The 16,252-nt window shown below is 37.9% G+C and overlaps 3 protein-coding genes across 3 annotated transcripts; 1 reads left to right on the top strand and 2 right to left on the bottom strand.

Annotated features, from left to right (window-relative positions):
• Nucleotides 1–1,466: 1,466 nt before the first annotated feature.
• LOC119990913 (protein NRT1/ PTR FAMILY 2.13-like) lies at nt 1,467–4,691 on the bottom strand. Its single transcript, XM_038837053.1, has 4 exons — nt 4,510–4,691; nt 4,000–4,217; nt 2,612–3,183; nt 1,467–2,500 (listed from the first exon to the last, which is right to left on the bottom strand). Exons 1-4 carry the CDS (start codon nt 4,652–4,654, stop codon nt 1,624–1,626), a joined length of 1,812 nt encoding a protein of 603 aa, XP_038692981.1. The 5' UTR covers nt 4,655–4,691; the 3' UTR covers nt 1,467–1,623.
• A 7,237-nt stretch (nt 4,692–11,928) lies between these two features.
• On the top strand, nt 11,929–12,909 carry LOC119991691 (thioredoxin H7-like). Its single transcript, XM_038838091.1, has 3 exons — nt 11,929–12,129; nt 12,379–12,504; nt 12,599–12,909. The coding sequence occupies exons 1-3, from the start codon at nt 11,989–11,991 to the stop codon at nt 12,728–12,730; spliced, it is 399 nt and encodes a 132-aa protein (XP_038694019.1). The 5' UTR covers nt 11,929–11,988; the 3' UTR covers nt 12,731–12,909.
• Nucleotides 12,910–13,021: 112 nt separating this feature from the next.
• On the bottom strand, nt 13,022–15,514 carry LOC119991690. Its single transcript, XM_038838090.1, has 3 exons — nt 14,883–15,514; nt 14,495–14,789; nt 13,022–13,383 (listed from the first exon to the last, which is right to left on the bottom strand). Exons 1-3 carry the CDS (start codon nt 15,453–15,455, stop codon nt 13,346–13,348), a joined length of 906 nt encoding a protein of 301 aa, XP_038694018.1. The 5' UTR covers nt 15,456–15,514; the 3' UTR covers nt 13,022–13,345.
• Between the last annotated feature and the right edge of the window lie 738 nt (nt 15,515–16,252).

Below are 16,252 nucleotides of genomic sequence, written 5' to 3'. Positions count from 1 at the left end.
TCACGTTGATCTGGAATGATCCTGGAATTTTATCCTCCAGTGTGACTCTTTGCCACTTAAACTAGGTGGTAATCTAAATTTAATACTTTATTAGTGTCTGGTAAAAAAATCGTCCATACATAAATTTTGTCTACACGACTCACTAGAGTTACAATGAGAGTCTAAGTCGAATAGGCCCACAGTCCAAAATCAAGTCGATACTACTAGATCCACCAGAACCTCGTTCGAGTTCGATAGACCCAAGCAAATTGGCAACTTGACCCATAAGAGTCTAAAGCTCGACTCAACAAGACCCATAAGAGTATGGAGCCATGTTCAAAAGGCACATGAGAGCCAAGGCGATTTACAAGAAGGTCCATGAGAGTCAACTCCAGTAGATCCATAGAGGCCCATCTACTTCTCAAAACCCATGTTGCTAAGAAGCTCCTTCAACAGTTCTTGAACCTAGTCAAAACCCAAGGGTACGGTCGACATATCTCCTTACCTACATAAATACATGAGATACCAACAGTGTCGACCCTTGTGCAAAGCAATCAAAGTTGGGGTTTTGGGCAGCAGACCAGCTTAGGACACTACAATTTTTTTAAAAAATATTTTTTTTACATTTAATCCAATAGTGTTAAGCACATTTAATCCAAGAGTGTTAAGCAGAGTCCGATCTTCCATGGCGCCTCCGTTTCGGGTCAGCTTCGATATCTCCGTCTTTTATTTGAGCCCTAGGTTTCATCTTCAACTTGAAGAATGGGCCTTGGGCTGATCTCAACATGAGCAGATGATGTTTAATGTTTGTGTTCTCTGGACCGGAATCAACAATATCATTGATTGGGCCTCTGTTTTTGGAGCCCACATATGTTTCTTTAATAGTAATTGGGCCGGTTTATATGTCAGTTCAAATACTCATTTTTATTATAGCTTTTGAATGAAGTCTAAAAGCTATAAGCGTTTCTTTCTATGGTTCTTCTTCTTCACTGTTGACATTTGATCTGCAAAAACTATCAATTAGTCCAGTAGCCCAACCCAAAATTAGTCCAAAATCAGTCAAAAAAAAACTCTAACCTCCCTCCTCCCTATCCTCTCCCTCGAGTTTCAACACTCACACACATGACTACCATCTGACTTTACAAGAGTATATATTTTTTGCATTGGGCATCATTTCTCTCACTATAAATTATCCAATCGATAACTGACTTGATCATCGGAGCTTCCTTGACCGACACCACTCCAGTGTTCAAGTTTCATAGTCTAAATAATGTGATCCTACAAGGTTGATAAAGGTTTCGATAGACATTTCATTGATTGTGCTTAGACTTTTGGGTCTATATACAATCAACATTTAGTCATGGTAATTCTTTTTATACATTTTTCAAGTTTGGGATGTACAATAACTTGGTTTACAAATTACAACGCCTTTAAAAAAAAAAAAAAAAAAAAAAAAAAAAAAAAAAAAAAGAAGAAAGTACAAGAAGTTAAAAGAAAAAACATGGATATTGGCGTTGCATACCCTTTTAGGTGTATTTCTTCTTATTTAATAAGTACAAGAAGTTAAAAGAAAAAACATGGATATTGCATACCCTACTATAACTGGCATTAAAGCAGCGTGATGCTTATGCTTCCCTATCAACTTTATACTGCGAATGAGCTCAGCTCACCACGACCATCATCCTTGGCTTCATCTTTCAATGGTACAACAGCTTTGTAACGATATCGGCGAGCGCAAACCAAGTAATAAATGACATTCAAGAACCCGATCCCGGCCAAAAGGAAGTAGAAATAGTCTAATCTGCCTTGATTTAGATCATTTGCTAGCCAGTTGGGTTTAGTACTTGTTCCCGTGGTTCGATGCACGATCGAGATCATGAAGCTGCTAAGGTAGCTTGCACCAGCAGCAGAGCAGAAAAAAACGGAGTTGCCAATGCTTCTCATGTGCTCTGGGAACTCTGTATTGTAAAATTCAAGTTGTCCAATGACATAGAACGCCTCGCAGAAGCCCAGAAGGATAAGTGGCGGAGACAACCAAAAGACTGACATTGGTGAAATCCCAAGAGGCTGCGGGTGAGAATTCGCGGAATCTCTTCGCGCCCTCTCAATCAATCCTGCAACCACCATTGATACAACTGAGAATATCAACCCAATTCCCATCCTCTGCAGAAGTGTGATTCCACCTTGTTTGGTGCGTTTTCTAAGGAACGGAACGATGATTCTGTCGTAGAATGGGATCCATAGCCCGATTGTGAGCATTGATATCACAATAATTGTTCCTGCTGGGACTTCAAAATTGGGTCCGAGGTGTCTGTCCATCATCAAGGCTTGTGATATGGTAAATGTAGTTTGTTGTGCTATTGAGATGAGACCAATAAGACCTGTCGACCATATTGGGATTATCTTCACTAGGCATTTCACTTCTTCCACTTGTTGAATGCTGCATAGCCTCCATGGATTTGCACAGGAACCATCCGGATTCAGGTCGTTTTCCTCTATTATAGCAGCCTTGCACAAGAACCTAAGCAAATGAAATCGAAATGAGTAATGATAGGTATCCCAACAGTTGGTATCTTTATCATTTCCGTATCAAAATTAATAAGCGAAAGTAGAATAATAATGCATTCTATACCTGAACTGATTGGTAAGAGGGAGCTTGAACAATATAGTTTCCTTCAATGGAGGATCGAAAAAGGTCCGACCCGCCTCTCCATCTACCGGAATTCTAATCCGGCGCTTACGACAAGCAGCAACAAGCACTTGCCCAATACTGGAAAAGATACTTCCCTCAGGCTTCTGGTGGACGTAAATTCTTTTCCCAGCAAAGAAAATGACAATGGAGCAGGACATTAGAATGGTAGGTATCCCAAAGCCTAGAACCCAACTGACGTTGCTCTGGATGTACACCACCAGTGTTAAAATTATGAGTTGAATCACAACTAAGGATGCATAGTACCAGTTATAAAAACTGGCAATCCCTCTTACGCCTTGTTCAGTTGTTGGATCGAATTGATCAACCCCGAATGGGATGCTACAAGGCCTGATTCCTCCGGATCCGATAGAGAGTAAGCCCAGGCCCAATAACAAGATACCCATATTGAGTTTGTTTGGGCTTTTGCATTGCCCAAGTAATTGCTGTTGTGGGTTGCATGATGGAGGATGCAGATGCGATTCCCATGCAGTCAACGTCATCGTTATTTGTCCCTATATCGACCAAAAAAATTTAATTAATATTAAATTTGAAGATCAGTTGTGTTAAATACATAGCTTAAGTAGTAGTAATGATTTAGCTTAAGCTTTTTAGCTAGCTGGGCCTGTTATCATTGGTGTTTCACATCTTCTCATAATTCCAAGAAACTCAAATCTACCGAAATTAGGGTTTAGAGTTAGGGTCATAGGCATAGCTTATAAATGTAATTAAGTGAAGCTTTATCGATAGGAAGTCATCCCTTAGAAAACTTTATAAGTTGCACCCCTAAAAATATTGCAGTTTTATTATCGAAAATGTTACAGATTCTAAAATTTTGTCATAGTTATTCCAAATATTGAAATAGACGCATATGATCCATGTGAAATCGTGAATCCCACATACCCCACATGATCCATATGAAATCGTATGCGTTCATCCCAACATTTGATATAGCTTACATACATATGATTTTAGTTCACTTCACATCAAATATAACACAAGTTTTGTCACGATATATCACTGAGTTTATTTAGTGCATATCAAAAAGTACGTAATAGTTGTGGGTTTCAGTTTCAGGCTATGCAATTGTAGAGCACCAAATTCATGGGTTCTTCTTTTATATATCCGGGGAACCCCAGTGAGAATATATCGCTAAGAGAGCACCTGGTGAGAGTAGAACTCGTGACGTCGACTTTTAGTAGAGTTACACACCTACCTTGTCACTCAACCAACCGAGCTACAGTACTTTTTTGGTAATCCATGGGTTCCCTTGGAGAAAAAAAAAAAGAAGAAGCATAAGCATCTGAAATAGGAGGAATAGGAGGACGTACAAGAAGTGCAGCGAAGGATGCAATAGCGATGGTCTTGAATTTTCCGAGAAAAGCATCAGAAATGAAAGCTCCAATCAAAGGTGCAAAATTCGTAACGCCATTCCAGATGTTGAGGACATTTGCCGCGGTGGCTAGATCCATGTGATACACTTTCAGAAAGTACACCATGAAGTTTGCTAACATACCAAAACTGGCCAGTCTTTCGCAGCTCTCATTTCCTGCATCACGTACATATATCATATATATAATCTATCAATCCTCGTTCCAAAAATCCAATATATATATAATATATATATATATATATTATATATATATATATGTGAGAGTGATTCATATCGCAATTTGTAAGATGTGCTCTTGCTCAACCCATCTTGCAGCGGATCTTGATCCAGGTCTTATATGTGGTCCGAGATTTACCACTCAATTATCCGGTGGACAACTGGGTGAGTTACATGTTAAGAAAAAAGGGAGAAGATCAGAGAGAGAGAGAGAGAGAGAGAGGATTTGTACCTAAAATGTAAGGCATGGCTTTCCATCCTCCTGGCTTCTTCTGAGTAGTCAAATCTGGTGCTGGTTCTCTTCTTTCTTTCGCCTGAAAGAATTGTGGGCTGCATAATGAGCTTACTTGCTTCTTGCTTTGCCCAACAATCTCCATTCTTGGTATTCACCTTAATTGTGTTGAGCTTATAATTTGCTCTGCCTATGTATTTATAATGGTATGAGTAGCGAGAGGATGCATGTGTAGGTGATGTCATGTTAATTGCCACAAGTCAACTAAAATGTGATTCAATTAAACAACCATTTTGTATTTTTTTAGTTATGTCAACTAAGGTCGTTGGAGAAGCATTGGTTGGGAACCGCGGTGCAAAACACATGGCAGGGCTCCACAGCGGTGCTAGCGGTCCATAAATCATAAGCAATTGCAATAGTATTTTTTTTTAGGGACAACAAAATGTATTGGGAGATATGTTTTATGGATGTGACTAGCTAACAAAATATATTGATAAGGGTTTAGGGTTTTTTTTATTGCAGTTGGCTTCAAAGCTTTCTTGGTTTTTTTTCCCCTTAAATTTGACTTTAAAACTAATATTATAATAATAAATATTTAATGTAGGTTTTTATTTTATTTTACATAAATATAGGAGAGGAGAAGTTCGAACTCGAGACCTCGATAAATATCACACACATAAATACCATCTGAATTACTCATTGTTCTCGATATTTAGTGTAGGTTGGTATCCATCCTTTTCTTCTTTCCTTTTTAAATGTATTTTTTAAGTGTAGGACCACATAGTGATAGTGTGTGACAGTCAATTTAACCTAGTTCCATGTCAAAGGAATCAAGATGACTATTTATGAATAAATAATTAGAAATAAGTTGCCCTGTTTTTGGTGAAACATCGCTCTGTCGTTGTTTAAGACTTTTTTTTTTATATATATTTTTACCTTTTTATGATATTTCATGGTCTAATCATTGGCATCATCTCATTATTTGCATTAAGAAAAAGCCACATGGCGCACGAATATAATTGATTATCAGATAAATCATAAAATATTGAAATTGACTCTCTTAATCAACATAATACTTACTTAATTATCTATCTTGGCTACTGATTATGTAGGTCACATATATATTTTTTTTTTAACTTTTTTACAAAGTAGTCAAAAGGGTCCTGAAAGAACTCTAAAAGTGGAGTCTTCTTTAAAAGAAAAGGTTAAATATTATATGTTACTTAAATGAATTTGGGTCTATTATAAGGTTAATAGTTTTTTAAAAATATGAAGTTTTGAGGACTCGAGGGCTCTGGGCGACCGCTCATGTTGCCCGTCCTCAGAAACGCCCCTACTCACCACACATCCAACAACTGACCAAGTCATGATGCGTTAGGACCGCAGTAGTGTATTTGGCAATGTGAAACGGACTACAAAATGGACCCATTGATCTTCAACCCGAAAGTGGAACCGCACGAACATAATTCTATCTCGCACAAATGGCACCACCTTACACCACTAATAAATAAATAAATGGCTTCCACATAATTCCACCACTTCAAATCCACCAAACCTTTCCTTAATTAGTTGAACAAACTTCAAATCATGAATGAACCGACATCATGATTCCACTTTGAGTTATTCGGATTCCACGATATATCAGGCCTGGACAATTTTGTTTTTCTTGGATCGTCACACTCAATAATACTTAGGCCAAAAAAAAATTTTTTGTTGTTGGAGAGAGTTGAATTTTACTTATAAATCACAACGTTGCAGTTTACCCAAGCCAACAATGTGAGACATATTAAAAAGTCTTTTCCAGTATTATCCCCAAATCCATCCTAGCTGCCCCCAACTCAAGTAATCATTAACTAATTTTCAAGGCCTATCCCCAAATCCATCCTTTTTCTTGAGGATATCGCAAGAAGTACTAAAAATGTGCCATAAAAAAAATTTAAAAGAAAAACCTTTCACACTTTCTACATAGACACAATAATTGAGTATTTGCACGCGTACGTTGACTTGTTGTGATTCGAACAATAATGTCCGTTCGATCTCCTTTTAAAATGTATTGTGCTGCCTCCATGCCCAATATTTTCCTCATATTAATTATGGTTTGTGTATTGCACATTTCATAATGAGAGTGTAATTTGGAGACGTTTTCTATAAAACAAAAGCGGAATGAATATACTCTCTAAGAAAAGGTGTTTTTTTTTTTTTTTTTTTTTATCAAACTTGGAAATTAATTGGTGCTGTGAAGATGATGAACTCATTGGAGTCTTCTTGACCACATAAAGTGCTGATCATGCGAATACAAGGTTTTTTTGTATTAATTGATGTCCAAGTTGTTGTCTTAGTGGGTCTCAAGTTGGAGGATGAAAAGATGAGGTGCCCATGGCGTTAGTGGACAGTGTAATCATTAAATCCCTATAGCCATCAGTTTAGTTTGTTTGAAGCCAACCAAAACAGTTTAGTTCCAAGAATCTATAAAAGAAAAAGGAGGATATTTTCGATTAAAAGAGATATTTATATTCAAAAATAAACAAAGGAAGGTATACAAATTTAGAAATTAATTAAACCGACAAGAAAATCTTTCATGACTAGATCGTATGAATTTTTAATGCATGTTCTAATCCAAATCCTACTCATCCATGCGTACGTTGAAAAAAAATTTAAAAAAAAAAATGAATTGATGATTTTTGCATACATATATGATAATTTTAATAATATTATCAATTGTGCTATGGTAGGTACCAAGGATAATGGGTCAATTTTTAATGTCAATTATAGTTCTGATTGTACTAATAGTCCATAGTAATAACATTATTGTTGCATTATTCAATAATAATTATTTAATGGTTCTTCCACACCACGTCATACACAGAAGTTGGTATTGCCAGCACCAATTATGAAATGAAATGGTGCCAATTTTAGTTCTAACTTTATTGATAGTCCATATTACATTTTTTTTGAAAATCTTTATTCACAAAAAGTATATTCATTGTTGTGTATGTGTGATCATGACAAGGATATCATATAATTCACATATTACCGTATTCCCATAAAAGGGCCTTATTTGCTCGAAATCCAACAAGTCTTCAGCCCTTTTAATCATGCTTGGACTCCACCAAGTCTTTATCAAAACAATAATATGGGGATCGTCTCTGATACTGCATAGTGTTCTACTTAACCTTTCTAAATACCTCAAAATCCCCCATTAGGTCAGAAGCCCACAAAAATCTTTTATATTATTGCCTTCTCTTGCCTTCCCCTCACTCGCAGCTTACCCGCAACAAATTATGCACATGCGATTCATTTCAACCCCACTCGCATCTTATCTGCCCATACACAAGCCAAAACGAGCAGCATTATATATGGGTGCGTTTGACTTGAATACACCATGTTTGGACAAAAAAGTGTTTGGATGCGTGAAACATTTTTTATCACACAACATTTTTAGTGATGCACAATAACTGGACTCCACCTTCTAGCCTTCCACTAATTGAAATAAATTGCTAATTATGATAAGATAATTACCCAATAAAGAGATAAATATAACAATAATACACATGCGATTCATTTCAACCCCACTCGCATCTTATCTGCCCATACACAAGCCAAAACAAGCAGCATTATATATGGGTGCGTTTGACTTGAATGCACCATGGACAAAAAAGTGTTTGGATGCGCGAAACATTTTTTATCACACAACATTTTTAGTGATGCGCAATAACTGGACTGCACCTTCTAGCCTTCCACTAATTGAAATAAATTGTTAATTATGATAAGATAATTACCCAATAAAGAGATAAATATAACCATAATACAACACCACACTAATTAAACCAACATGTAACTATTAGAAGGCATAATCAAGATAACATCAACACCAATTGCTTGAGTTGGCACGTGACCCACTTGCAAGGGCGGATTTAGGGGGGGACTACACTAGGTTGTAGTCCCCTCAAATGTTTGGTAATTATATATATATACTTACATATATATACACATATATACATGCACATATATACACATATATATGGATACATGCATGCATACATACATATACATATAGATATATACTAATATAATTATACATAAATAAATAAAAATACAATTATATACAGTTCATACCTAAATATACACTTAGCCACCTAAAAAAAACACACTCCGTACCTACTCTCCTTCGTTGGTGCAAGTGTGTAACCGTATTGCTTCGTAAGTTCATCTCAAGACTCTCAACTAACAATAAGCCTAAATGTCTAATCAACTAATTTCAGTAACTTGTACTATCAATTAAATAGATGTAATGTAAATAGCCTAAAAAAAAATTCTGGGGGCGCTGCCCCCAGACCCCCACTAACTTTTAACAGTTCCCCCTAACGTGAATTCCTGGTTCCGCTCTTGCCCACTTGTAAGCTGGTCGGACTCCTAAGCTCTCTATTTATCGAGAATAAGAGAGCCACATGGTGCATCAACTTGACAGAGAGATGGACCCGAATTAATGGAGCTGGACCATATATGGGTGGAGATGAGATCTTCCATGACTTGTGATTTGCCGCTGTCGTGTGAAATGAGGCTGGGTGAGGTGACTTGCTTGTGGACCATATATGGGTGGACCTTGATTTGGATGAGATGCAGGTGGGTGGCTTTTGCGTGATTCTGGTGAAGTGCGGCCCGCGTGGAGCTGGATATTAGGCTGGTGGAGATTCAAGATTTTGAAGTGCGATAAACATGAACATGAACGAGTTGATCATGCAGATGGGCCCATGTGAAGATGAATTTGTGGCTGAAGACATGAGATTTGAGAGGGGTGCAAACGTGGAGATGATGAAGGTGACATCATGCTGATGTCATGTCTTAGATCAACGATGAAATTGCTTTGCGACGGAAAAGGCCTTGTTAGTGTATGAGGGAGGGCTTATCCTTATAAAGTGTAAAGAATTTGCCACATCTTTCAATGTGATAGTTTTAACTATTATAAATATATATAAATAGTAACATATACAGGTACGAGACGTGTTGGATTTTGACAAACCCGGCCGTCTCCATACCCATTATTTTACCCATAAAAATTCTCATATCAATCCAAGACCTGTTAACTAAAGAGACGTATCCATCTCATTTGAGGGGAGTCATGTAGATAAGGAGTATTTTTTACATCCTAGGTTGAACTCACACCGTCCACAAAAAAGGATAAACTAAAGTCAGAACTCAGAATCATTGTACCACAATTTAAAATACTTTGTTTGACATTTTAGAAATATTAGTTGAGCATGAAAAGTGAAAGACAGAATTATTTTAGTACCAAAATTTAAAATTCTTTCTTAAATTTTGTCTCAGGAAAGCCGCTTCCACTTTTCTTCTTTTTCTCCACGCCCTTCCTTTTCATCACTGTTTTCTTTCCGCTCTATTAATGGAACCCAATTCATTACACCATATATAGATAGATAGATTCATAAAAAATAGAGGTAGAGCATATTTAGCTTTGGAATTGCGTGCATGATCCAAATGCATAGCAAGAATAACCTTCTTGTGTGCTGTAAGAATATTGCCGTACATAAACATAAGATCAAGAGAGAAAGCATGGCAATCCAATGTTGAGTGGACGTGGTTTAAGATTTAAAATATCCAACGTCGGTTTAGCGAGTACCAACCATGTAATTTATAAGTTTGGACCCATCTCCAAACACTTGAGACGCCTTTTGGAAGCGCTCAAAGTGTGGATGATACCTCAAGTGGATTGGGCTTACAAACTCTTTCACTTCTTTCTTATACTTCTCACCTAATTCTTCTCATCCTTCAAATTATAACATCATATCATAGCATGGACTCGATTCTAATGACATCCCTAATATTCCACTTGTTGGACATCGCATAATCGAGCTCATAAGTGCGGGAGAATGCGGGAGAAAATAAGAGTTAAAAATGTCCCACATCGGTTTGGTAAGCATCAATCATGTGGTTTATAAGTTTGGGTCCATCTCTAAATACTCGTGGTAATTTTTAGAAGGATAAAAGATTAAAGACACACGGGCTTTGAGCCCACATTGTGGACAATACTTCAAGTGGATTGAACCCAAAACCTCTCACCTCCTTCTTATACTTCTCATCCCTCTTAATTTCCTCAAATTATAACATGTGGATCCATTAATATTTAATTTATGCATAAAAGTAATGTCATTCTTTTGCACGAAGAACTTTAGATCATGTGGGCGATGTAAACCTTTGATACTTAGATAATACTAGGGCTATACTAGAGCTGAGCTGAGTAAAATTCTCAGGTATTCTAGTTCGGCTAGAGCTCCATTAAGGCTCAAGTTCGAGCTCGATTCAAGCGTGATGTTTGAATTCGAGCTCGGTTTGAGACCATACATGTAAAGCTCCGGTTCGGCTTGTGTGATCTTGCCAAAAGTTTTGAGCTCAAGTTGTATATATAGGTTTATAATTTGTAAAGCCAAATAAATGAAACATTGGGCCCGTAAGGTGTTCTTCATGGGCCATCAATGGTACTTAGTCTCAGAAAACGAGTTGTTGATATGAAAGGATATGGAATTTGTTTATAAGTCACTCAGCTAGATTATGTGAGACTGATATGAGTCTTGATAACGGTATGGGCCAAAAATCATTTGCTCGAAATACTTAAACCCACGAAGGCCTGGGTCAAGCAGGACTAGATATACGTTCGAAGATAAGTCTATGATGGGCGAACTCGAGCCCAAATGATGCAAAGGTCTGTGACTGGAGCAAGCGCATGAATATACACATAAGACCCATGACCCATGATGCAAAGTAAGTCCCATTTGAGCCGGAGGCCCAACCAAAGCCCAAGGGTCGAAGCTCGTCGGTACGGTCCGCACATGTTAGTAATTTGAGTTGGAAAACTATAAATAAAGGAGGACCCCCTCCTCATTGAGGGTCTCAAAAACCTGGTATCTCTTTCCCTCTCTCTAAAAGCTATTCACTTCTTTCACCATAATATTTCCCACCGTTGATTGACTTGACCGTCAGAGCTTTCCCGGCCGACACCACACTGGTGTCCAAGCTTCACTGTCGACACTTTTTTTAATCTTGCAGGGTTGTCATATGCCTCGATCGACGATAACAAATTGATTGTAAATTTTCGGATATACACAATAACGTTAGTGGTCAATGTCAGAATATGAAAACAATCTAAATAAGTACTCATTGTCGGCAGCAAACCGGAAAAAGTATGGAAGGTCTTCTGTTTGTTACTCTGTATTAATGGGCATCCTTCTAAATAAGTCTCAACGGTCCATATGATCTCTAGTTCTCCATCAATTATCTAATCAAACGAATCATATACCCACTAGCTTGGCCCCTATTATATTCATAGACATATAATTTTATTAAACTAAATTTTATACATCCCACTCCCAACATCATCAACCTATATAAACCGTCTCCCATCATCAGATCCTATAACCAACCCAAAAATCCCATATTGAAGTTTGTGTATATAACACAGTTAAGAGAATGGGAGCTAACTTGACAACTGAGAGTACTGGGAATGGATTCTCCCACAAAAAGATATCATCATCAACAATGGTTGTCCCTGTACATTCTCTGGATCTATGGAAGTCTTACATTGCTGCCTCCAAAGTCAACAATAAGCTGGTAAATCAAATCTAACACTTGTTCTTGTGATGCTCATACATATATCAGTAATGACATGGATCCTAGTAGCTGGGATCACACAGGACTGTGTGCCCAACTCAGCAACACAAGAATTCACTTGAAATTATGTGCGTCCAATTCAACAGTTGAGATAACTAGGATCGCAATTGCTCGAATCTTTATCATCTTCATACATATATATATTAATTTCTTCTAATGGAGTTTCTGATTTTCATTTTGGTGATTAAGTTGGTGATCGAGTTCACTGCGACATGGTGCGGACCGTGCCGATACATGGAACCAGTGATGACAGAGTTTGCTGCTAAATACAGTACTGATGCTGATTTTATCAAGATTGACGTCGACAACTTGGCTGTAATACTCCAACTAACGGCTACAACATTGATCTGATTTGGGTTTTTGATTTACAATCTCTCTCTCTAAATGTTTACCTAAATGAATGAAACAGGTTGTGGCGCAGCAATTCGAGACAAGTGTACTCCCCGCAGTTGTACTGGTTAAGGATGGCAAAGAAGTTGATCGAGTTGCGGGGGTCAAGAAAGATGAACTGCAGAAGAAGATTGAGAAACATAGGAAATGATAGCAGCAAGCAGTACAATGCTGCAATACCTAAACTAAGGTCCTATATGACCAAAATAAGACTCTGCCACCGCACTCTAGTCTTGTGTTATTCCATATTTGATATAAAAAAAAATCATACTGAAGTTTCTGCAACATGTATCCGATTCGACTATGAAGTAATAAAAAAGTTCCTCCTAGTGTCGTTTGTAGATAAGATTTCTGCAATGCAGCAAGCCTTGACGGAAACAAATCATCAGATATATACATAATTTTATGATGGATCCCTGAACAAGGGCAGATATCAAAAGCAGCCATCAAGCAACGTAAAATACATATTAATCGCCAACCTAAAAAGGTGATGCAGAAAATTTTTACAACATAATCAAACAATGAAGCATGAAGTATATTCATCATTAACGATCTTTCAAGAACAAGAAAAGGTGGCAGCACGATTAATGGGGGCATGAGTAACCGAGATGCAATGAGTGAGTATAGTCCGACATGGTAAAATCACAAGGTTCTCCATACCATTGACTCCCTAAAGCTTTCAACTAGTCTGCAAATATGTATAAACTGGACTGTACAGAAAATGTAGTTGAAGAGATGCCAAAACTGTAAATGACCACTTGATACATCATAATGGGATCCCTTGCTTTCCAAAATCTCTTGCCGCTGTTAGACCAACATGAATGAAGTTAAACATAATGCCAAAGATACAAAGGGAACCAAAATACAGTATTAGAAAAAGGAAAAACCAAAAACTGAAGTAAGGTTGTAATATCTCGCTACAATTGAAAAACAAACAAGGTGTCTACGACGGCTACTCCAGTATTCTTCCAAACATTCAAATTGATGTCCTAAATAAAACCTCTGTTGTGGAAATTCCAAATAACTACAAAGCAACCACCATTCACATAGAGTAAGACCACGCTCATTTAGCAACCATTCAAACAGAGTAAGACCCGAGCAAACTACAAAGCAAGGTGAAAGTGTCATCTAAGTTTAAGCCTGGATAGGTTCATATAGTTAACCTAAAAACACGCTATTTGTTTTTCACAATGATTCTTCTAGGGTCGAAAACTTGCACCAAATGAAAACTCTTCCAATCGGTCACTCATTCAAAAAGCAATCAGACCCAAAACAGAGACATTGAAACACAAGAGCTTCCATCCAATTTATGACCAAATCAAACATAGTCCAACCGTCCAAGGCTATGGTTGCTTCAAGAATATAATTGGAAACCCAACTTTTACCTCTACAAACCAGCCAATATGCATATACAACTAGATGTAGATATCACAAAAAAGACAAAGAAAAGATGTTTTCTGGTTTGGGGACTCAGAAAAATGATCACTTGATGATGCTAGAATAACGAGGCAGGAGGCACCAGTTCTTAATTCATCAATCTGTTAAAATGCTAACAAATTCCCATGTCTCATAAGTAAAACCCCAACAAGAAACCGGGTTATGGCAACAGCAATATACCAAGCATATGCTAGTTATAACAGTGACATAAGCATATAAAACATCATAAGACATCTAGCCAAATATTCTTTAAAAAGAAATGATGAGACAAATCTAATCAAAAACCTAGAACTCAAATCAAAGTTGGTTAAAAGCTTAAAGCGCATTATTTTCCTCTGATGTGTACATAAAAAGTAAAAAAGGAGATTGCTCTACTGATGTGTACATAAAAAGTAACTTGTCATGTGTTAATTAGATTTCCACTGATGCAATAAACTGCAACAAGAACTGCATATCTGACAAGCTCAAAAGGCGATACCTTTCGCTGAGGACTGGACTATGATAACATGCATATCGGCATTGTTGGGAGGAAGCTGCAATCTAAGAGGATAAAGCTTTCCATTCAAGGGACTACGACTACACACAATAATATCCTCAAGGCCCATCTCTTCCATCAATTTCTTAGTCAATTCATCAACTCCATTCCCCTTGAAAATGAATGAGTAACCTTCCACAACATCATCATCAACCTCACCATTCTCATCTGCCACATGGTAGTATATAGTCCTCCCTTCAGATTTCGGGGGCGACCCACCCGAATAAGAATCACTCGACTACACATCACCAAAACACAACAAAGCAGATATTCAATCATAGAAAATAATAATTACCATATAAAAAAAGGGGGAAATGAAAAATTGTAGTACCTCCTGTCTTGAGAAATTCCCAGATTTTATCGGTACAGAGGAAGGGGAGCTGGACTCGAAATCCAGAGAGTCCGAATGGGCCACAGGAGGAACCGCGGGTGGGTGGTGACCCGGGGACTGAACCAGAATCTCGACAACATCAACATCCCAAAGAATCCAGTCCTGGGTAGAAGTCCTGTGGGGAATATCGTGGGTGACAGAGTTCCGCCATGGTGGCAGACCCCCATTGGCTCTCAAGAAGTTACCGTAACGGGTCTTGAGCTTGATCTGAGAGCCTTCCCTGATGGGTTCCCACTCGAGGGAAGAGTCAAGTCGTCTGGGGAGGGACTGAATGACTTTACGACCAGTCATGCCTAGCAAGAAAGGCTGATTGGAGGCAGTGAGGTACTTGCCGTAACAGCTCTTGAGGCGGAGGATTGATTCAGATCCGGGTGCGAACTCGACAGCCCATCTGGCGTTCTTGGAGGATCCGTTACGGTCTTGGGTAACAGATTCCTCGTCTTCGTCTGCGTATAGGTACTTGTCGTGGTGGCCCCTTAGACGCACCGCTTTGGCTTTTCGGAAGAACTCCATACCACTTCGCAATTGATTTGACTCTCTCTACAGAAGAAGAAGAAGAAGAAATGTAACGAGGGTTAATAAGAGAGAATGCAAGAGACGCCAGTCAGCGCCAACCAAAGTGGACAAAAGGCCAAGAAAGGCGCAGGCGCGTCTCGTTGAAACTCGGCTGTAACACGTGTGGCTTTATCTCGGTTTCGGACAAGATGAGGAGTTTGTCTCAAAGAAGCGCAAGGATGGTACAACTGTAAAGTTTAAAGCAAGAAAGAAACTACGTCGTTGAAACGGTCAAACTTCGTCTTTTCATTAACCACGACTTGGCATTTTCTTGTATGGAACCAAAAACGAAAAAGAGATGTAAATTACAAAAATAATCTTACTAAAATTGGAATAAAAAAATAAAAAAATTATGAATGATTATGAAAATATTGAGTTGGAGAGTCAAGCGAGGGAGAACTCCTCATCTTTCACCTCACTTAACTCTCTCTTTTATAAGGAAAACAATCCGTCTATATAATTAGAATCACATATCCCAAATTTATTTATGATTTTCATCCTTTCCTAACCCTCCTCATTTAATTTAATTTTTTAAAATATTAATCCATGCAAGCCTTAAGTTGAGGAGAATTTCTATAATATATGTGTGTGTGGCAGGTCACATGTGATAATAAGGGTATATACCTGGCAATGGATAGGAATGAACACTAGACTAAAATGTTTGAGCTTTTAAAAGGTAATCCCATTTGTGTGACATTGAATCTTATAAGAAAAGTAGCAAGGGTGGATTGAGGACCATTATAGTATTTTTTGGT

Source organism: Tripterygium wilfordii, chromosome 22 (assembly GCF_013401445.1).
Source record: "Tripterygium wilfordii isolate XIE 37 chromosome 22, ASM1340144v1, whole genome shotgun sequence".
Lineage (NCBI taxonomy): Eukaryota > Viridiplantae > Streptophyta > Magnoliopsida > Celastrales > Celastraceae > Tripterygium > Tripterygium wilfordii.
The sequence above is the reverse complement of the archived record's forward strand: the minus strand, read 5'-3'. Positions and strand labels throughout refer to the sequence as shown.

Coding starts and splice junctions, on each gene's coding strand:
- LOC119990913 (XM_038837053.1), bottom strand. CDS start 4,654: ATGGAGATTGTTGGGCAAAGCAAGAAGCAAGTAAGCTCATTATGCAGC. Junction 4,218..4,509: donor AGCCATGCCTTACATTTTAG/GTACAAATCCTC, acceptor TACGTGATGCAG/GAAATGAGAGCTGCGAAAGA. Junction 3,184..3,999: donor CATCCTTCGCTGCACTTCTT/GTACGTCCTCCT, acceptor TGGTCGATATAG/GGACAAATAACGATGACGTT.
- LOC119991691 (XM_038838091.1), top strand. CDS start 11,989: ATGGGAGCTAACTTGACAACTGAGAGTACTGGGAATGGATTCTCCCAC. Junction 12,130..12,378: donor CCAAAGTCAACAATAAGCTG/GTAAATCAAATC, acceptor TTGGTGATTAAG/TTGGTGATCGAGTTCACTGC. Junction 12,505..12,598: donor TTGACGTCGACAACTTGGCT/GTAATACTCCAA, acceptor TGAATGAAACAG/GTTGTGGCGCAGCAATTCGA.
- LOC119991690 (XM_038838090.1), bottom strand. CDS start 15,455: ATGGAGTTCTTCCGAAAAGCCAAAGCGGTGCGTCTAAGGGGCCACCAC. Junction 14,790..14,882: donor GGAATTTCTCAAGACAGGAG/GTACTACAATTT, acceptor GGTGATGTGTAG/TCGAGTGATTCTTATTCGGG. Junction 13,384..14,494: donor AGTCCAGTCCTCAGCGAAAG/GTATCGCCTTTT, acceptor TTGGTCTAACAG/CGGCAAGAGATTTTGGAAAG.